The sequence below is a fragment of the Mus musculus genome, chromosome 11 (genome assembly GCF_000001635.26).
Source record: "Mus musculus strain C57BL/6J chromosome 11, GRCm38.p6 C57BL/6J".
NCBI lineage: Eukaryota > Metazoa > Chordata > Mammalia > Rodentia > Muridae > Mus > Mus musculus.
The window spans coordinates 74,581,198-74,603,912 of record NC_000077.6 but is presented as its reverse complement, the minus strand read 5'-3'; the positions used below and the strand labels follow the sequence as shown (position 1 = coordinate 74,603,912).

The 22,715-nt window shown below is 48.5% G+C and overlaps 1 protein-coding gene across 4 annotated transcripts in view; it reads left to right on the top strand.

Moving 5' to 3' along the window:
* The window catches only part of Rap1gap2 (RAP1 GTPase activating protein 2), a 227,560-nt gene that overhangs the window by 7,003 nt on the left and 197,842 nt on the right, over nucleotides 1–22,715 (top strand). For 2 of the 4 annotated variants that reach the window (NR_157089.1, XM_006533622.3), the window contains exon 2: nucleotides 6,915–7,031. Coding sequence is in view for 1 of the 4 variants with exons in the window: in XM_006533622.3 (XP_006533685.2) it covers nucleotides 6,915–7,031 (117 nt within the window). In the remaining 3 variants the exon portion in view is untranslated. Of the gene's footprint in view, nucleotides 1–6,914; nucleotides 7,032–12,761; nucleotides 13,954–22,715 lie in introns of those variants that run through there. The other 2 variants (XM_030246102.1, NM_001015046.3) reach the window with 2 other exon arrangements.

Below are 22,715 nucleotides of genomic sequence, written 5' to 3'. Positions count from 1 at the left end.
TAGATGGAACCCTCCTACTGTGTCTTCTTGTGGTAATGGGGCAGCTAGCCCTCCGGGGTCTCTTGCAGAAGGCAGCTAACCCCATTCATGAGGGCTCAGCCCTCTAGACTGCCTGACTTGCTGTAAGGTTCGACCTTCTGACGTCAAGCCCGAGGTTAGGATTCAACATAAGAATTTAGGGAGACATGTTCAGACCGTAGCAACGGGTCTCAACTTCAGTTCTTCCAGGGCTCAAGACACTAGTTCTTGCTAAAAGGTGTTAAATCGATTAATTAATTAAACGTAATTAATTTGTGAGGTGAGTACATGTGTGTCACTTGGTGGGAGCCTGTTCTGTCTTTCCACCATGTCATACTGGGGTTATCAGGCTTGGCAGCAAGAGCCTTTACTCACTGAGACCTCTTATGGCTTAATTTTATTAACCTACCTATCTATTGTTTTTTGAGACAGGGTTTCTCTGTGTAGCTCTGCTGTCCTGAGCTAGCTCTGTAGACCAGGCTGGTCTCAAACTCACAGAGATCTTCCTGCCTCTGCCTCTAGAGTGCTGGATTAAAGGCTAATACCTTTACTAATACCCAGCCATTTATTTTTTTAAAAAGTCTATCTATCTATCTATCTATCTATCTATCTATCTATCTATCTATCTATCTGTGTGTATGTATCTCAGTGTGTATGTATCTCCGTGTGTCTCTGTGTTATGTGCTCATAGAGGCCAGAAGATGTTAGGTTCCTAGAACTGGAGTTATAGGTGATTGTAAGCCATCTGATGTAGGTGCTGGGACCTCAAGTAGGAACCTCTACAAGAGCAGCAAGCACTCTTAACTGCTGCACATTTTTCCAGCACCCCATTGCTCAAGTTTTAGTGTTTAACAGTGGATTGAAAAGTTAGCCTTTAGGCTAAGACTATAGCTCTGTGGTAGAGCACCTATCAAGTGCAAAGTCTGATTTTAATCTCTAGTCTCTTTCTCTGTCTCTCTCTCACACACACAGACAGAGCCAGAGAGCCAGAGAGACAGACAGACAGACAGACAGACACCCTGTGATGGTTTATATATGCTTGGCTCAGGGCGTGGCGCTAGTAGGAGGTATGGCCTTGTTGGAGTGGGTGTGTCACTGTGAGCATGGGCTTAAGACCCTCATCCTAGCTGCCTGGAAGTCAGTTTTCTAGCAGCCTTCAGATGAAGATGTAGAACTCTCAGCTCTGCCTGCACCATGCCTGCCTAGATGCTGTCATGCTCCTGCCTTGATGATAATGGGTTGAACCTCTGAACCTGTAAGCCAGCCCAAATTAAATGTCATGGTATCTGCTCACAGCAGTAAAACCCTAACTAAGACACAGCCAAACCAAACCAAAACCAAACCAACAGTAAAACAAAACCCTGGGCAGTAGGGCAGTAGCTAATTTCCATGCAAGGACTGTTCAGTGGAATTTCAGACACACAGCAGGGTGGTCAGGAAGATATTTGCCGATGGTCCATTTTTTTCCTTACATTCCATGAGATCCAGTTTGGTAAAACACATTTCCTAAGTTAGTAAATTGAATTCATTAATGAAAATCTAATGTGGCAGAGCATTCCCAAGGCAGTGATGAGCCAACTACCTTTGTTACTGTGATTTCTACAGCAGGCTGACTTGAATATCAGAAGCTGTGTGTGGGGGTGTGTGTGTGTGGAAACACGTTGCAGGATCTCAGAGCTGGACCACACTCCAGTGGGGAGATTGAGAGGCATGGTGTAAATAATTCAGTCTTGGGCAGGTTGAGCCATCGCGATGCTGTGACTCAGGTTAGGTGATACCTCCCAGAATCTTCGCTCTGACTTGGACTCTGGCTGGGAGACTGGGCAAACATGGAGGGAGGGTAGTTCAGCTAGAGGCACTCCCAGGTGAGGAGAGGCAGGGTATGTTTGAGAAAGCAAAGGAATCAAACAAAGGAATCAAGGTCCCCAGGTTCTGTGTGCTTGAATGCAGCATACAGCGAAAGGGAAGGCTGACACAGAAACAAGAGGGATGAGGTGGTGAAGCAGGCCTGAAACCCCAGCGCCTTTTAAGGAAGAAGACAGAATAAAATCTTCACTGCCTGCTTGGGCCACTTAGTCATCATCTGGAGGTCAGCTTAGTTTATATGAGACTTTATCTCAAAAAACGAACAAACAAACAAACAAACAAAAAACCAAACCAAACCAAACCATCACCTGGTCTGGTGGTGATGGTGCATGCCTTTAGTCCCAGCACTCAGGAGGCAGAGAGGGGAGGATCTCTGTAAGTTTGAGTCCAGCCTGGTCTATACAACTAGTGCTACAGCCAAGGCAACATAAAGAAACCTAGTCTTAAAAAACCAAACAGCCAACTAAAACCATAATAAACACCCCCAAATAGACCCCACAACCTCACAATGGTCCCTGGAAGTTCATATGACGGGTGCACTCACAGTTAGTGTGAGAAGTCTCGGGCTCACAAGGAAAGCTCCTCACTCACAGCTGGAACCTAGGTTGAGGTGCCTCAAAGCTGCTTGACTGAGTGGAGGGCAGTCCCTTCCAGCCATGCATCCAGAGGATGGGTACAAGGAAGAGGAAGGGATGTCTGAGCAGAGGGGTAGAATGGAGGATGGCTGCTGAGTGGCCCCTCTCAGCCTGAGGCTATAGGTGCCTCCTGGGATCGAGGATAGCTTGATGTGTGGCCTGGAAGCTGGGGAGTTGTCTTGTGCCTTTGCTGCACCCTACACCCTCATCTATGACACAGTCGTTAGACCAGATAGATGGCCTCTTGGGACACTTCTGGCCTTTATCACCTGGGACAGAAGAGAACTTATGTTAAAAATAGATTACTCACTTTTTGAAAACATAATATTATCACATGATTCACACTCCAATGGCACCAAGGTCATCATAATGTTCTCCAGATACTATTCCCCATACAGGTCTCTCCACACAGTGTTCCCCATACAGTGCTCCCCATATGGTGCTCCCCATGCTGGGCTCTCCACACAGTGTTCCCCATATGGTGCTCCACATCCAGGGCTCCCCACACAGTGTTCCCCACACAGTGCTCCCCATATGGTGCTCCACATGCAGGGCTCCCCACACATTGTTCCCCATACAGTGCTCCCCATATGGTGCTCCCCATTCAGGGCTCTCCCACACAATGTTCCCTGTACAGTGCTCCCCATGCAGGGCTACCCATCCATGGTCCCCAGCCACTCTGTTCTCTTCACTAGTTTATTGGTGTGATTGGTTTCCCCACGGACATGGCAGAAGCATGTCGTGTCACTCTGGGTCAATTTGAGGAGTCTAAGGATGGGGGAAGGCAGAGAGAATTGATGTCAAGATAGTATGGGTAATTCAATGTGGCTTTCCCGGAGGAGGTAGCATTTAAAGCAAGGTAGAGGGAAATCACCTTGGGGACAGGAAGAAGGTTACACACAGTAAAGTTTACGCCCCAATCAGAGTTTCCTTCCCAAAACTTCTCTCATTTGGAGTGAGTAGCAACATAGCCAGCCTGCTGGATAAACCAGGAACCTGTCTTGCCCATGAACCCTGCCCATGCCTACCCCAGGAACAGGTCTTGCCACCTTACCCTCTTAGCTAAAGGGCAAGTCCTTCTACTGTTGTCTGCCCAACTCCAGCACTGTCCCATCTGAGACATGGCCCTGGTGCCATTTCCACCCAGCAGCTAGGACCTTCTTCCTGAAAGCCCATTGGGTGACGGAGAAGACACTGGAGGGCCAGAAGCTCTATTTGGGAGAACACAGGAGCAATGGCAGTCCTCTGCTCTCAGTTCCCTGGCTTCTTCCAGAGCCTCAAAGGCACCTCATTCTTTCTATCTCTAGCTTTGTCCCAGCAGATCCCTCTGCTGAGGCTCTTACACCCTGTCCTCTCTCCTTGCAAATCCTTGCCACAGACTCGGTGTCTGTGTCCCCCTAGATTCATAGGTTCAAACCCCAACCTTCCAGAGTGATGGAGATAGCAGGTGGGTGAGTGCTGTGGGAGCGAACTAACTGGAGTCCGTATGAATGGGATTAATGTCCTTATAAGGAGAGACATGAAGCTGGGATGTGGCTCAGTTGGTACAGTGCTTGCTTAGCATTTATGAAGCCCTGGGTTCAATCCTCCAAACCTCGTAAAACCAGCGGTGGTGGCTCATACCTGCAATTCTAGTATTTGGGAAGTGGAGATAGGATGATCAGAAGTTTAAGGTCTTCCTCAGATACTTAATGAGTTTGCGGCCAGCCTGGGATATATGAGATCCTGTCTTCTTGTTGTTATTTTTTGATTGGTTTTTGATTTTGGAGACATGGTTTCTCTGTGTAGCCCTGGCTGTCCTGGAACCTATTCTGGACCAGACTGGCCTTGAACCAAACATCTACTTGCCCTCTGCCTTCTGATGCTGGGATTAAAAGCATGCAACACCATGCCCAGTGTATTGGCTAGTTTTGTGTCAACTTGACACAGCTGGAGTTATCACAGAGAAAGGAGCTTCAGTTGAGGAAATGCCTCCATGAGATACAACTGTAAGACATTTTCCCAATTAGTGATCAAGGGGGAAAGGCCTCTTGTGGGTGGGGCCATCTCTGGGCTGGTAGTCTTGGTTGTATAAGAGAGCAGGCTGAGCAAGCCAGGGGAAGTAAGCCAGTAAGTAACATCCCTCTATGGCCTCTGCATCAGCTCCTGCTTTCTGACCTGCTTGAGTTCCAGTCCTGACTTCCTTTGGTGATGAACAGCACTATGGAAGTGTAAGCTGAATAAATCCTTTCCTCCCCATCTTGCTTCTTGGTCATGATGTTTGTGCAGGAATAGAAACCCTGACTAAGACACCCAGCTTTTTTTTTTAACTTAGAAAATTGTGTGTGTGTGTTTGTGTGTGTGTTTATGCCTGAGCTTGAGCACATTCCAGCACATGTACGTGCGGATGCTTGCACACACCTCCAAGTGTCATGACACACATGGTGTAGGTCCAAGGACAACTTTGCAGAGTTGGTCCTCTCCTACTGTCTTTACAGGGGCTCTAGGGATCGAACTCAAGTCTCAGGTTTGTGCAGCAAGGTCCTTTACCTAGGGAGTCATCCTGATGACCTGAGACACTGTTTTAGAGAGAGAAGCATTGGGGATGGGGCCTTTCTCTCTGCCTCGTGATGATGGGAAAAAGGCCGTTTGCCAACCAGGAAGAGACCTTTGCCAGACATAGTGCCATGATTCTGCACTGCAGGACTGTGAGAAGTCGATACATATCACTCCAGGGCTTTCAGGCCTGTGAATATGTATCCAGAAACCACAGAAATAAATGTCATGATCCAAACATAGTACTGCACTGCTGTAATCCCAGCACTTGGGAGGCAGAGGCAGGAGGATCACCACAAGTTCAAGGACAGCCTGTGTTCCAAGACAGAGAAGGCTATACAGTGTGATCCTGTCTCAAAATGGCAAAAAATTAAGCAAACGACCAATCCATCATTACTACAGCATTCTGCTGTACTGCCACCAGAGAGCCAATTGTCTCCAGCCCTCTGAAACAGCTTGATACCTGTTTAATTGTAAATGCATTTCCCCACTAGCTAGGGGTTAGTCCTCTGGAGACTTCATCTACAGATAAGTGCAGATCAGGATAGTTGTAGGATGCTAATAAGCAAAAGACCAGTGCTGGAGAGATGTCTCAGAAGTTAAGAGCACTTGTTGTTCTTTCAGAGGACCCAGGCTGGATTTCCAGCACTCATATGGCAGCTAACAGCAATCAGTTAACTCTACTTACAGAGGGTACAGAGCCATCTTCTGGCCTCTGCAAGTACTGCATGCACACAATACACATACATGCAAGCAAAATATTCATACACATGAAGTGAAAATAAATAAATCTTTTTCTTAAGAACACCAAAAGCCTGAGGACTGAATCCACTCACCCACTGCCAGTAAGGACTAGTTAAATAAATTATGGTGTGTCTGTACAGTAAAACCATGTGAAGCTGTAAAAAAAAAAAGTTTCGAATGAAGGTGTCCATGTTTGCTATCATGCCATCTCCAAGACTCATTGCTAGGAGACCAGGGTGGGGCTGAGAAATCACGTGCAGAGCATTAGGGATAGTTGATGTTAAAAGAGGATTGCTTATCTTAAGTATACAAACCCTGAAGGTGTAGAATGTAATAAATGTTACTTCCTGGAGTGGGTGTGGACTAGGGTGGGTGAGGCCATGGGAAAGTGATCCTATATCAATAACGTCTCAGAGGGAAGAGCTATTCCCTATCCTTAAAAAGTTTGTGTGTGTGTGTTGTGTGTGTGTGTTGTGTGTGTTAGTGTGTGTGTTGTGTGTGTGCGTGTGTTTTATGTGTGTGTGCATGTGTGTGTGTGTTAGTGTGTGTGTGTGTTTACAACTAGGCAAAGTGCTATGAGGTAAATACTGTGCAGCTGCTATGCTATTACTCAGCAGAGCCCAGACCATCAGCTCAGGGAAGGAATTTTCTAGGGACACCCTGGTGGTGCAGGTGGAGCTGAGCTCCAAGGTTCAAGGAAAACTGCCATACTCTGCTCAGGGCTCATGTGATAGCTGGCATACACCACTGGTCTCTACATGTGCATGTGTGGGTCAGTGCACACACATGCACAGATGTGTGCATGAACACACTCACACACACCCTTAGCCCTGTGGGATTACAGGATAGACGTTTTCCCGACACTTCCAGTGACAGAAACCTCATCACTTCCAAGTGACTCTTCTCCAACTCCAAGCAGCTGACTACGAGAAAGCTTTTCTACTGATTGAGTTGAAACTTGCTCCTCTTTATTCCTGCCTCAGCAGAGCTGTTTACTGTGGCCGAACAGATGGGGCTTTTCTGGCAGACAAGCAGGGTTATGTGGCTATAGGTGTCTCTTGTCTAAAGGAGCAAGCTTAGCAGAGTCTGCTCCTAACTTGACAGTTTTTCCCACAGGTACATACAGGAAGGGCGCTTCCGAATAGAAGAGAGAACGCTGACAGCCTTCCAGTGGCTCTATAGTCCTCAGCAGCACAGAATCCTCAGCAGAGCTGACCTCGAGTCCCCTTCCAGGTAAAGGAAACTTCTGCTTGTCCCTTCTCCCACCCACTCATTTCTTTTCTTAGACACAGTCTTACTGTGTAGCCCTGACTGGCCTGTAACTTGCTATGTGGATTAGGCTGGCCTTGAACACACAGAGATCTGCTTGCTTCCAATTCCTGAGTTCTGGAATTAAAAGCATGTGCCACCATGCCCAGCCTTCTCCTCGTTCTTCATATGGGTTTATGCTTCCTGCTGGTGCCTCTACAGCTAGCTCACACTGGTTTATAAATCCACAGTGGGAAATTTGGCTCTCCACGATGACAAGGTCTCCTGGGGTACTGGAAAGAGTTTATCACCTGGAATGATGCACAGAGTGAGTGGAAATTAATTCACTGTCTCTGCTTTCTCCTCTGTAAAATGGGTGTGTATTTATTTCCCCTCCTTTCAGGATATCATGAATCTTCAGAATATGGTGCCAGGGGAGATTTCTCAGGCTTGGAGATCAACTGGTTCTTTAAAAGGGAGGATGGGGTTGGCAGGATGGCTCAGTGGTTAAAAGCACTTGTCACACTATGCTGATGACTTGAGTTTGATCCCTGAACCCTGCTCTTGGTGGGAGGAGCTAACTGACTCCTGAGGGTTGTCTATGATTTCTCCATGCACATGGCTGAATGCACATACAGCTCAGTGAGACCTTGTCTCAAAATAGAAAGTCAAGGGCTGGAGAAATAGCTCAGAATGAGTACTGTTCTTCCAGAGGACCTGAGTGTGGCTCCCTGCTATCACATCGGGTGTCTCACACTGCCTGTAACTCCAGTGGCAGGAAGATTCACCAGCTCTACTCTCCTTAGGCAGCTACACACACACACACACACACACACACACACACACACACACACTGCACATACACACACTGCACATACACACACTCACACACACACACACTGCACATACACACACTCACACACACACTCACACACACACACACACACACACACACACACTGCACATACACACACTGCACATACACACACTCACACACACACACACTGCACATACACACACTCACACACACACACTCACACACACACACACACACACACACACTGCACATACACACACTGCACATACACACACTCACACACACACACACTGCACATACACACACTCACACACACACTACACATACACACACTCACACACACATACACACACTGCACATACACATACTCACACACACACACTGCACATACACACACTCACACACACACTGTATACACATACACTGTACACACACACTACACATGCATACACACATACTTCACACACACTATGACACAACACATACACACACAAAATCTACTTTTCTTAAGATTTAATCATTTACATATTTTATGTATATGGGTGTTTTGTCTCCATATATGTCTGCACACCAGAAGAGGGTATTGGATCCCTTAGGACTATAGTTATATATGTTATATAGTTATATATGTAGTTATATGTATATATATATGTATATATATATATACATATAGTTGGTTATAGACTATAGTTAGAGATGGTTGTGAGCCATCATGTGAGTGATGGGGGGGATTGAATTGAATCCAGGACCTTTGGAGGAGTAGTTGGTCCCCTTAACTCTCAAGCCCCACCCCCCCCAAACACAAAGCTTTTCAACAGTAGAAAATAGGGCTGGAGAGCTGGCTCTATATTTAAGAGCACACTGCTTTTCCAGGGACCCAGGTTCAATTCTCAGCACCCACATGATGGCTGACAACTACCGGCAATGCCAATGGATCTGATGCCCTCTTCTGGAATCTGTGGCCACCAGGCAGTCATGTGGCGCACAGACATACATTCAGATAAAACACTCATACACATAAAACAATATCCGCTCCTACCCTGAAAACCAAGTGTGTGATTGTGACTGCTTATGAAGATGTAGTCTGTTATGGGGAACTGTCGTTCTGACAAGATATGGTCATGAAGGACATACTGTGATTTAGTTTCAGACCATCTTCAAGTCCCCTTGCATGCCACCTGCCATCTGACATAATGTGGCTTATTTCCTTTCCTTCTGAGCTCTCACTGCCGTGTGAAATGTCTAATTGGTCTCTGTCTGTCTGTCTGTCTATCCATGTATTCATCCCTTGCTGCATTGTAAGTGCTCTGGGGTGGAGGACAGGGGCCTTTCCACCTTATTCTTCTCTGTCTCCTAGAACCACAAGTGGCTCAAGGAAGGAGCTCATTCAATAGCTAACGAGTGGTTCATAGAGGAACGTAAAATTGGCTCTGAACTCATGGAGAGGCTGGGAGGAGGTAAACTCTGAGACTAAGGTGGCATCTCAAAAATGTTAAGCTGGGAGCTGGGAGCCAGGATTCCTTCCAGTGACCTGAGGGAATGCAACTGCTCTGCATTTGGAGTCAGAGAAAAGGATGTGCTTCAGGGTCACAGGAGCAAGACAGGCAGGCTCCCTGGAAGAGGAAGGGCAACCACACGACAAAACAGAACAATTTGAAATAATTCCAGATTCCGCCCTCAGACTTCTACAGTTCAGGGGCCTTGAAGAGAAGTATGCTACAGCTCATTGACCACAGTTATGTGTGTGATAGAATATTTTCATCATCATCATCATTATTATTATTATTACTATTATTATTATTATTAATTTTCCTTAAGACAGGATCTCATGCCGCCCAGGCTGGCCTCAGGTTCAGTAAGTAGCAGATGATTACCTTGAACTCGTATTCCTTCTGCCTCCACCTTTCCAGTGCTCAGATGACCACGAGCCTTACTGAATACTTATACTCAAAAGATGTCCGGTTTGTGTAGTGTTGGGGATCCCACAGGGCTTTGCATGTGCCAGGTGAGTACTTACCGCTAAACTACATCTCCAGCTCTATTACTCTTTTAGTTTTGAGACAGAATCTCATTTTTTGGAGCCTAGGTTTAGGTCAGCCTAGGATGCCCAATCCTCCTGCCTCAGTCTCCACAAATGCCAGAATTACAATTATATACCACCACACCCAGGTACCACACCCAGGTATTTTTTTTTATTATTTCTATGCTTATTGAGCATCATTTAAATGCTCTGTGGGAATGAACCGATCCAGTCTCCACAGCAAGGCGATAATCTGGGTATTGCTATCCTTCCTCATTGTTGGAGGAGCTGAGGCCTAGATGTCAGTAACAGCAGTGAGAGAGAGGGCTGGTGACCTCTGTGCTCACCGACTCTCTCGCGCAAGGCACACGCCCAAAGGCTGGGGGCCGGGAGGGTGATTTCTATCTCTGCAAAGAGGGAAAACTGTGCCACAGAGAAACTTCACATTAACAGGGTGAACATCGTCCTCATTCAAGTTTCAGAGTCTGTTATTAAAGAAATTGGCTTGGGGAAACTTAGGGAAGAATCGGATGATTATCATTACAGAATGAATTCCCCGAGAACTCACCCCGCCTGGGAAGGATTGTTTATCTGATTCGTTTTTCTAGACTAGAAATTGCATTCCAGGTGGTGAAGTGTGAGACAGCGGATGTTCGTTTTTTCAAGAAAGTATTCTCATTTCCCGTAAGAGCCTTTCGGGTGACACAGAGGAACATGGGCAGGGGGATAGCAGTTAAGAAGCAGATGAGTGGGCTGCTGTTACTGGAGCTGTGCTCAGCCGTGGATGTTTCTCGGACGGATGTGGATGGCATTGCTGACAGCAGGATCCTAGGCATTATGTCAGTAGGCAAGATGGCCTCAATGGGACCCAAGCTGTGGATGCTGGAGTGTAGGTGCAAACCTAGCAGTGAGCTCTTCTTATCTGAGGTTTAACTTTCTATAGTTTCAGTTGCCCGTAGTTAAACACGATCTGAAAGGAGCGTATGGAAAGCTCCAGAAGCACTCATAAGGTTAAAGCTGTGTGTTCTTCTGAGATGCCTGCTCTGAGTAGCCAGTGAAATCTTGTCCCTTCTTGGTTTGTCCCACCTGGGGTGTGGCTCATCACTCTGCCACACTATATATGCTTCCCACCTTTGGCCACTTAGCCTTGCCCATGGCCCTGGTATCTGAGTGCTTGAGTTCAGATAAGTCGTCTTTTGCTTAATGGCTCCCAAGGTGCCAGACTAATGATGCTGACAATTTTGATGCTGTCAGTTAAGAGTTTTAAAGTGCTTCCTTTATGGGAAAAGGATGAAAATCTCAACTTTTTATTGCTTTGTGTGTTCAGATGCTCAACGTACAATGGGGCCGTATTCCACCAGATTCACCGTAAGGTGAAAATATTAAGTGCGTTTAACATAACAACGGGTCTACTGAACATTAACTACAGCTTAGCCTACTTTACAATACCGTGTTGATTATGTCCAGTAACTATCAATATCTGTTTTCCAAAGATGCTGGCAGCCCTGTGCATGTAGTATCAGCTGTTTACCCTTGTGAAGTGTAGCTGAGAGTTGGAGCTCATGGCTGCTGTCCAGCATCTCTGGAGAGTTTCTATGGCAGACCTCCAGCCTGGAGAAAGACCAAAAGTCTTCTTCCTTTCACACAATCCCAAAGTCAACAACTTGTAATTAAAGCCATTTTAAGTCTGGGAGGTCTGTTATTATTAGCATTTATTTATTTGTATTTTATGTGTATGAGTATACCTCATATGCATGCACCATGTGTTTGTTTGATTGGTGCTGGTGGAGGCTAGAAGAGGGGGTCAGGTCCCTTGGAACTGGAGTTACATGGATCCCACATGGGTGCTGGGAACCAAACCGAGGTTCTCTGCAAAAGCAGCCAGTGCTCTAAGCTATTAAGTCACCCCCACCCCCCCCCCCACCAAGGTCTCATTAGGTACTCCTGCTGACCTGGAATTCACTATGTAGACCAAGCTGGCCTTGAACTTGAGATTTGTGTTCTCCTGAGTGCTGGGATTAAAGGCCTCTAAGACATCTTCATAGGAAAACACAGAAAACACAGTACATTTAGAGTTTGGTACTGAACTTGGTTTCAGGAGTCACTGGGACTGAGGGCTTGTAATATTTCTGGAGGATAGAGGGATGACTGTGGATAGTATGACAGGGGTAAGGTAAAATCAAAGCTGGCCTCTAATCCTGTCTGCACCCAGGCACCTGAGCAAGGCAAATGGCTTCCTGAAGGGTTCTGACTCGGTGGCTTGTTTCAGACACTGACCAAAGTAAGCACTCATCTTTTTCTTTTTCTTTCTTTCTTTTTTGTTGTAGTTTTTTATTTTCAATTTTATTATTCTTTAAGACATACATTTATGGTGTGTGTGTCTGTGTGTGTAATGGTATGCATGTGCGTCATGGCACGCCTGAGTAGTTCTGAGGACAACATTCAGGACTCAATTCTCTCCTTGCACCACGTGTGTCCTGAGCATCAAACTCAGGTGGTTAGGGTTAGCTTGGACTTCCTGAACTGTCTCTGCTGACCAGCCCTGGAATCTTGGGGTTCAAGTGCTCAGGATAGGATCCAAAGGGAAGGAGATGTTCTCTCTATTGTAAAGCTGTCTGTCTGTTGGTTCCGTGGGCACTTGACAGCTCCTTTCCCCTACTGGATCCCAAGCCAGAACCTCCAATGCCCGGTACTTAGCATTTCAGGATCCAGACTGTGGTCTGTCCACCGTCCCTGCCTTCCTTACTTCCTTCTAACACTGAGCATTGTGACTGTGCTCTGGGCCAGGTTCTGGGGTTAGAGTGGTCCAGGCAAGGGTTCTGCCTGACATAGGACACACACTGGAGTGTGAAAGGCCAACCATCAGTATGCAAACATGGAGATAGTTTGTCAAGCCGATAAGATTGCTCAGAAGTCTAAAATAGGGCACGCAGATAAGTGACTTGCATGGAAAGAGGTCTTGGACCACACAAAGGGGCAGCCATACAGAGACCGTGGTGATGAGAGCGTTAGCTAGGGGAGGGGAGCGCAGGACACCGATGTAAGACTATATCTCTGCAAAGAAAACAGTAAGTGTGAGGTATGTTCTAGACGCAGAACATCGTGGCCAGAACAGAATGAGCTATGTCCAACGGTTAGGACTGAGGAAGATTTCCGTGCAAATAAAAGATGTTTTCGGGCTTAAGCTGCCGGAGTGCTGCCTCCAGGGAATGAGCTTCCCATTAATGGAGGCGCATCAGAGGCTGCCTGCTGTGGGGGTTACGGAGAATGTCTGGAACATCGGTCCCTCAACATCTTCAAGTTCAGGAGCATCTTTGGTTTGGTGGAAGATGGGATGGAGTCTTCGGAGGGAATGAATCAAAGCTGTAGGTTGTCGCGTCCCAGTCAGGGGTCAGCGTCAGGGTTTTCGGCAGTCCCTGATCTCCTACTTCCAAGTTCCAATAGCACACTTTCAGGAGAGTCCCACCAGGAATCCAGGAATCTTTCAGCTTCTCAGTCCCCCAGTGTCGTGCGCCCTATGATTCAGGAACCTTTGCGGGCAGGTGGGCTTCTCCCTTCATTCTCTGGGATCCCCAGGACCTGCCCCACCCTGCGCCTTTGTTCAGGAGGAGCCGCCCCGGGGCAATACCCTGACAGCGCGGACACGAGCATCCCTCAGGGCGTTCGACGATTAGTACCGCCGTATCCCAAACCCAGCCCGGTCTCCCGCTGCTGCGCGGTGGGCGCCGCTGGGACCCAGCTCCGAAAAGCCCCGAGGGACGGGAGTGCGGGATCTAGCGGACTAGGGCAGAGACTGCGTGTGCGCGCTCCGTAGGCCGGGGGCGCGCCCGCCAGGTGTGCGAGCGGCCGCCGGCGGGTGGCAGGGCGCAGCTTTGTGCCGGCCGGTGTGCGCGTGTGCGCGCCGCGGTGACGGTGCACGCGGCTGGGCGGGCTGCGAGGGAACCCCGCGTTGAGGAGGAGGGGGCTCGGTCCTGATGGAGAGCTGTGGGCGCCGCGCCGACCAGCGCGCGCGTTGGGTGAGCCGGCAGGACTGACTATTGACATTCTGTCCACGTCGGGAGTGTGGGAAGGTCAGTGGCTCTGGGCTAGGTTGTAATTTCACAGCCGGCGTGCATCTGGACGCGAGTCCTGGGTGTGACTGAGCGTGGAATTGGAGAGGATGCTGTGAGAGTGGATGTGTGTGTTGGCAAAGCACTGATGGCCCCGGTGAGCTCCGCGCGCCCATCGCACCAAGCAGTTGGGCTCACTGGGAGGTAGGGTGACAGTCCACAGAAATCCCTGCCGGGTGCGCGGATGCGACACAGCATACACACCATGAAGAGGGGCGTGTGTGTGTGTGTGTGTGTGTGTGTGTGTGTGTGTGTGCGCGGGCTCGCGCGCGCGTGTGTGTGCATGTGATGTTGGTCAGCTCCCTGTTGGAGTCTGGTGAAAGACGCTGACCGAGATGGAGGTCAGACGTGGGTGTTTACAGGTGGCAGTAAAGGAAAGAAGCCAGGAACCCCAAGAGGATGCTGAAGCTAGGCTGCTAGGTTGGGGAGGGAGGACTTGTTTTTATTGGCAAGATCAGAAGCCCCAGCCTGTCTGTCCCCAAGCCAGCTTGTGCCTGTTCCAGGGAGAGGCAGTAGAATTGGAGTAATCGGTCCAGAGACTTTCATGGACCTGCGGGGCAAGGCCAGCTTTGCAGCCTGATGCTCATTTCTAGAGGCCTTGGGTGGGTGTGGCAGTGACAGTCAAGGGTGGGGGTCCTGTTTACAGGACAGAGGGACTCTATAGATTGCACTTTGGTTTTGCCTATACTTGTTATGTCTGACTTGGGAGCTGGTAAGGGGCACACTGCTTTCCGCTGTAGCTTTCTTTCACCCTTACTGAATCTGAAGGGCATTTACATGTTACCAGGGTTTGTGCTCGAAATTCATGGATCAGCCTCTGAATGGCTCCCATCAGGGTCGCCTCTAAAGGTATTACTAGAATTGTCCTGGACCTGTATCAGGGCATGCTATCCTTTGAGCCTCATAGGTCTCAGTTTCCCTTGGTGAAGAAAGCTCTCATCCCCTCTGCTCCTCCTGCTGTGGGCGAAGAATAAACAGAAAAGCTTGCACAGCTACCTGGAGGCTGGGAGTGACTCAGGGCCTGTGAGGTCTTGGGCAGTGATTTCCCTCAGGACTTGGGAGAGGTTGTGCATCACCTACCTCTAAGCAAGGGTTCTGGGCTGCCCAGCACTAAGGGTGGGTAACTGCTGGATGTGTCTGCTCAGGTGTCTGGAAGCTGACTCAGGCCCCTCCTCCCTCACTAGATGCTAAGGAGCAGGGGAAGGTTGGGGCCTGGGATGGGATGGCATGTTGAAGCCAAGACCCTTTGTGGTCGCTGTTTTGGGGCAGGGGCAGATGTTCACCTTGGCAAGGGTCAGGGCATCCTAGCTCAACAGGAAGTGGTCCCTGTTCCAGAAGGTCCTCTTGTGAGTGACACCTCCATAGCTTTTCACTCTCTCTTTCCTAAGACCCCCTTTGAGGTATGGTGGCTTATACCTGTAATCCCAGTACTTGAAAGGCTGAGACAGGAGGATTGCCACAAGTTCAAGGCAACCCTGGGCTGCAAAGTTAGACCCCGTCTCAGAAGCCACAAACACAAACTCAAACTCAAACTAGAGATTTCCAAAGCAACAAACAAGCAAGCAAGCAAGCAAGGAAGCAAGCAAATCTGATCAAGTGTGACAGAGTCACAGGGGGTCAGAATGATTTGAACTTTAAAGGAAAAGGGCTCTGGTATGGATGGCGGTGACAGAGTGGCACATTGGCTGAGCATGAAGGCTTAACTACTATCTTTGGTGACATTGTTGGTGATAAGTGGTTGGCACTGAGACCTGGATGTGAAGTGCTGCTCCATCCCCAGCTCTCTGTGTGCTCACCCTCACTCCCTACTCTAGGCATGCCTGGGCGAAGGGCTGGCCCCCAGCCTTACTTGGGAAGTGGATAGAGGGCAGTGGGGCAGAGGGTACACGGATGAGAAAGGCAGGCAGTGCCCAGAGGCTTCCCTTACCATCTGCTGCTCCTCTCCTGAGGATCTCCCGAGGAGCCTAAGGGCTACATTTCAGAACTGCTCTGTTGGGGAAAGAAACCATTAGCAGTTCCCCTTCCCCCAAGGGTCCCTCCATGGTCATTAACTCCCTTCTGCTTTTAGATGATGCACAAGTGAAGTTCAAATGGTTTTCTATGGGGACCCACACCACTTCTGCAGAGAGGGCCTGGTGTGACCTCATTCAGTTCTGATGCGTGGCACGTAGAATGTGCTACTTCCAATCTAGGGTGAAGGGCAGTGACTGGTCATTATGGAGGTGGCTGGAGTAGGAGGCAGGGTAAGAGGTTTGGCAGTGACACTCTGAGGCATCCCACACACTGACCTGGGGCAAGTTTGAGCTTTTTGAGCTTCGGTTTTCTTATCTGGATATTTCAAATTATCTATCTATCTATCTATCTATCTATCTATCTATCTATCTATCTATTTATTTTTGAGATTTTTGAGATAAGAGTTTCTCTGTAGGTGGGCAGTGGTGGCACACGCCTTTAATCCCAGCACTTGGGAGGCAGAGGCAGGTGGATTTCTGAGTTCGAGGCCAGCCTGGTCTACAGAGTGAGTTCCAGGACAGCCAGGGCTATACAGAGAAACCCTGTCTCAAAAAAAAAAAAAAAAAAAAAAAAAAGAGTTTCTCTGTGTAAATTGGGTTGTCCTGGAACTCACTTTGTAAACCAGACAGAGCTCCATCTGCCTCTGCTTCCCAAGTACTGGAATTAAAGGCATTTGCTACCATGTCTGACTTGATTTCTTTTTTTGAGACAAGATCTTGCTGTGTAGCTCCAAGATCTTCATGCCTCAGCTGCCCAAGTAGCTGTGATTATAGGTAGACATCTCTGTGCTAGCCTTTGGTGGAAAAAAAATTTTTTTTGAGGCAGTCTCATGTAAACCAGTCTAACCTTGAATTCTGGATCCTTCTACTTCCACCGCCCAAGGGCTGGGATTTTAGGCACACACCAGTATGTCTGGCTTTTGATTAGATTTTTGGGTATCTGGCTAAGGGCATTACTGATGGAATAGTTCTGAGCAGCTGGGAAGGCAGCAGGGTCTAGTGGTACAGATTCTCATCCACTTCTGTGGATGAGACCAGGTAGACAACCCCCGCTAAGACCCTTCCTAGTTGTGAAATCTGAGGCTCGAGGGCCAGACTTCTGTTCTTGTTGGTGCCTCTGGGGCTGTGGCCCAGTTCCCCAGGTTGGACTAGATTTGGTTCACAGTCTGATAATTGGAGCCAATGATACCCAGGAGGGTGCAGGAGCCCCAAAGTGGGCAGGGAAGGACGAGAGAGCAGTTGCTTGGAAGCAGGTGCTTGAAGGAGGAGTGGATGCTTGCATTTGCAGATGGCAGATGGTCGTGGGCACTGGTCTGGGCTGTAGTCAGGAAAGGACAGGGCAGGGGGTGGGGGAAGCCTAGAGAAACTGCAGACAAGACAGGAGATGGAGCAGACTGGCAGGAGGTGGCCAAAACGCTGGAGCACAAGGCTGGGCGGTGAGTAGTCAGCCTTGGTACCCGGAGTTAGAGGTGTCTGGGATGTAGTATAGGTTGGTCCTGAGGGAGAGGGATGGTGGCAGCAGAGGAAGGAAAGGAGCTGTTGAAAGTTACTCGGGGAGTCCTAGAAGATGAGCCAAGCAGACTTCATATGTCAGGGTCCGGCCCCTCCAGCCTCCTCGCTTTTCTCTCCCATGCGCTCACTGCTCCTTCTGGGCTATACACCCTCTTTGACAGGGGTGGTGCCATCTTCAAACACTTAGGTCCTGTCATGATCTGCTAAGGAAGTTGTGGATGTGCCTTAGCCAGGGCCTGTTGCCATGGTATCAGGTGGCCCTGACCACCTTACCCTTTCCCATCTCTAAGCAACGTGGCGCTCCCTCTAGGAGAGGTCATGCTGTAGGGAAGTATCCAGCTGCCTCCCACCCGTGCACAGACAGCTCAGGCTGGCATTGCAAAGGTCACTGCCTCCATCTCTCTGTCTACAGGCAAGGTCACACCCCACACAGGCTGATGAGGTTCAGCAGTCATTTAGAGACAAGTCTGACTTCTGCAGTGGAGGGTGGCTTTTGTCCTAATAAGCTTAGTTTAAAAACAAAAACAAAAGCGAAAACTGATGCTGCCATACCCATTCTCTCCTCATCCTTGTCAGTGCTTTGATGTCTTTCCAGAGGGAAGTTTTATTTCATGCCTGATCTTTCCTGCCATTCTGTGTGTGTGTGTGTGCACACATGCATGTGTGCGCGTGTATGTGCGCGCGCGCTTTCTTTGTTTGCTATCACTCTTTGGGGCATCCAGATATGGCTAAGGGTTTTCCTGCCCATCTGTTCACGTTGCAAAGCAGCCATGGCTTCGAAGGCATGTGGAATGCCAAAGCCTGCTCAGACCTGGAGGCCTCAGTCTATGGCAAAGGCTGGGCTGACCCTTTCTGCTTTGCCCAGGCTCTGATTTGCACCTTTCTCTTAAGACCAGGTCACTTCTCCTCCACTCTCTGATGTAGACACAGAATAGATAGTTTTCTTCCCGTGTCACGCTAGGCTGGCTGGGATTTATGAGGTCTGGATCAGCAGATGGCACCAGGCATAGTCACCTGCAGGACCTTGGTACATCCAGGGTAAGTGGCTGGAATTGAACCTGAACAGGAGAGTGGCAGGCAGTCAAGAGGACTGAGGTGTGTGTATGTGTGTGTGTGTGTGTGTATACACACCCATGCTAGGTGCCATTGTGTGTCCTGGAGGCCTTGCTTTTGGATCAATGTATAGACATCCCTGTGGCTCCTGGCATGTCTTTGCATGCACTCTGCTTGTCCTGGGTACCTTTGGATGTATGTCAGCCACCCACCCGCTGGGCGCTCTCCAAGGTCCTAGAGAGTGTGATGGCAGGTGATATTTTACACCAGCTGGGTTTCTGCCCTTCTTGAAGCTCCCTGTGTCTCCCTCCTCCCCCACCTAGTTTTGCCCTCTCACTGACTTTCCTTACCTTGCCCTCCTCCCTGCCTTGAGACAGCTGCTTCCCCCTGTTGGGATGTGTGGGTGTCCAATGCCTTTAGGGTGTCGCCTGGAGAGTGAGAGTCCAGCCTCCAACCCCATCCTCTTGAACTCTGCCGGGAGTAGGGGTGGGGGAGGGGGAGGGGGGGAGAGGTTTGGGTGAAGGCGATGACTCAGAATGGCTGCAGGAGTAGGTGGAAGGGTCTGTGTATTGGCTTCTTCTGGTGAGGCATGTTCCTCCTTTCACCCTCTGACCTACTCTAGTTCTTGTCACCTACGCTGCAGGTGGCAGGCTCTCTGACCCCTGTGTATACTCTTCTGTAATATTTTTGGTTAGTATGGTTCAGTGACAGGAGACAAAGTGGTCTCTGAGACTTTGGACTTCCTGCTGGGGTCTTGGTCTCTGCAGAATAGGTCTTCCTGTGCTGGCTACATGCTCCGTGTGTGTTAGCTCAGTTACTCCCTGAAACAAGCCTTACCTGTGGGGATGACAGTCCTAAGAAGTAACATCTCATTGCTGTTCCCTTGTGGAGGTCACTTCCCCCTGATCAAAGGTAGGAAGGGGTGGAGCTGGAACCTGCGCCCACCCGGGTTTGTTCTTGACACTGCTTCCTATGTCTTTCATTCCTTGTCCACCTCATCCCTTTCATTTCACCCTCAGGTAGGGCCTTCAGGGTTACTCCACTGAAGCAGGGCTCCCTGGCCAGCTGGTACCCGTGAATCATATCCATTTACTATACACACCTGCCTGAGTTGTCCCGCCTCCTCACTGCCCATTGGAGCACGGGTGTGTCAATCTATTTCCCCAAATTTTCTCAGAACTAGCAGAGCCCAGAACACAGTAAGGACTGGAAAACAAGCCAAAGATAACCAACCAACAAACCGACCAACCAACCAAACAGATAAACAGAACCACACACACCCAAAACCAACCAAATCAACAATAAACCTTAGAAGCATTTGATGACTAATGGGCTAATGACTGGTGAGGCGTGCCTCTGCCCTCTGCCTCTGTCTCTAGCCCCTTCCTCTGCGCAGCCTCTTGCACAGCAGGGCATGCTGCAGAAACACCTCCAGAGCCAGCTTGACTGGTTAAAATTCAGACTCTGCTGCTTCTCTACTGATCTAATATGGCATATTAGCCGCCAGAGGTGTATGGCTTACAGTAATGCTGGCATTTATTTTGCCCATGAATCTGCAGTTTGGACAGGGCTCAGCAGGGAACACTTATATCTTCTCTACCTAGTGTCATCCGGGTGATTTAAGCTTTAGGGGTGAATTACATGCTGGCTTCATTGCTCATGTCTGGCACTTGGCTTATTGTCACACATGGCTCCTCTCCTCATGTATATTTATGCCTTCTTTTTGGGTGCTAGTTTAGGCTTTTGCCCAGCATACTGGTTGAGTGAAGAGGCAAGCAACCCAAGAAAACCATGAGGAAGATATCTTGCTTTTCCTACCCAACCTTGGGAGTGGTACAGCATGATTTCCAAGGTACAGAGTCACACACACATTTATTTGCCACAGCTCTTGACCTTGAGCATATGACTAAGTCTCTCTGTGCCCCAGTTTCCCCATCTGCTAAGTGTGGACACCGTGTAGAGCTTTCTAAAGGTGGGGCGTGTAGAGGGAAGAGGAGAAACTTGAATGGACAAGGCATTTTTTCTTTGTGTCTTTTTTTGTGCACACATGCATGTTCATGAGTGTACAGGTACACAAGATGTGTGAGTGTACCTGCAGCTATATACACATGTGTGGACTCCTCCTCTTCCTCCTCTCTTTCCCTTCCTCTCCTTCTACCTAGCCACTTTCCCTCCCTGCTCCTTTTTCTCCCTCCTCCCTATTTTCTCCCTCTCCCCTCCTCCTCCTCCTCTTCTTTGAGACAAGGTCTTGTTTAAACCTAGGCTGATCTCAAGATTACTATGTAGCTGAAGATAACCTTAAACTTCTGATCCTCTTGCACACACAATCACATACAGTTTTTGTGGTGCTGAGAGACAACTCTAGACCTTCCTGTGTGCTAGGCAAGGACTCCACCAACTGAGCTGCATTCCTGGCCTGGAAAAGATCTTTTCTGTCTTGGCTTGTTTTATCATTCCAGGTTAGCCTCATTCTCTTCTATGTGTGGCTGGTGGTCATGCCATGAGGGTGGGGCTTGAGATACACTCTGGGCCTGGGTGTGCGTTGAGCCCCAACAGCACCTCCATCTTTATGCAAGCGACTGGATCATGAATGTGCTGTTTTTGAGCTGCAGCTCCCACCTCGGTTAGTGTCTGGGCAAGCTCCCTGGCTCTCCTTCTGTCTCAGCCACCTGCCTTCACTGGAGTTCATGTTCACCTGCCAGGGAAATGGTCCTTCTGCCCAGCTTGCCTATTCTGGCCCAGGATGGTGAGGCTTCTCTGCCAGGCATTCTCAGGTACTCTGGGGAGAATCTTGAGATTTAAGTCCAGCCTGTTGGCATTTCACATTCAACACTATACTCATTTGGAGACTGGTATGTAAGAGTGTGTAAGAATAGCAGAGAGAAGGCTCTGGTTTGAATTCTGCCATTGCTACCCAGCAGCCCTGGGCCTTAACTTCTTAACTTCAAGGTTCTAATGAACTATTAGGAAAGTACATATGGTTCTAATAAGGATTGAATGGGAAAAAGAAATTTGGGCTTTCCTAGTTCACCAGAAGTGCTCAAGAAATGATTTATACTGGCAGATGTGTTAGCACACACCTTGATTTCATCACTCAGGAGGCTGAAGGCAGGAGGATCGCCAGGGCAGGCCAGCCTGGCCTACATAATGAGATTCTGTTTCAAACATGGAACAAACTGGGCCTGGTTAGCTACTTGGTGGGGCTGAGAATTGCAGGTTCATCATTAGCCTGGTCAACTTAGCAAGGATCTGTCTCAAAAGAAAAAGGTAAGAAAGAATGAAGGAAAGAAAGAATGAACTAAATTTATTCTTATTCTGTATAGCTGAAAGGCTCAGGTTGGGAGAGTTGAAGTGTTTCCTCCATGGCTACATTTAATGTCGGAACCCAGGCTGGGACCACTCGCCCTCACATGGTGTCCTTGTTGCAACACTGAGGGTTCTTTCTCTCTATCCCTCTCTCCTTTTTGCCAAAGGCAATGGGGCTGCCTTCCTAGAAACAAAACAAAACAAACAAACAGGGCTGGTGAGATGGCTCAGCAGGTAAGAGCACCCGACTGCTCTTCCAAAGGTCCTTAGTTCAAATCCCAGCAACCACATGGTGGCTCACAACCATCTGTAACAAGATCAGATTCCCTCTTCTGGTGTGTCTGAAGACAGCTACAGTGTACTTACATATAATAAATAAATAAATCTTTAAAAAAAAACAAAAACAAACAAACAAACAAACAAACAAACAAACAAAAAAACCCAAGACATCCCGTGCTCTCCTCGCACTACCAGAAATTGTACATAGAGGGCGCAAGTGTGTACCTTGTGCCGCACTCTGGTGAGCAGTGTATTCAGATGCTAGAAGAGACTTGGGGGAGGGCTCAGCTGGATGGAGCAAACAAATGGAAGACAAAGACCTAGAAGTGTGATTTTCTTTTTCTTTTTCTTTTTCTTTTTCTTTTTCTTTTTCTTTTTCTTTTTCTTTTTCTTCCTCTTTTTCTTTTTCTTTTTCTTTTTCTTTTTTCTTTTTTTTTTTTTTGAGACAGGGTTTCACTGTATAGCCCTGGCTGTCCTGGAACTCACTCTGTAGACCAGGCTGGCCTTGAACTCAGAAATCTGCCTGCCTCTGCCTCCCAAGTGCTGGGATTAAAGGCGTGC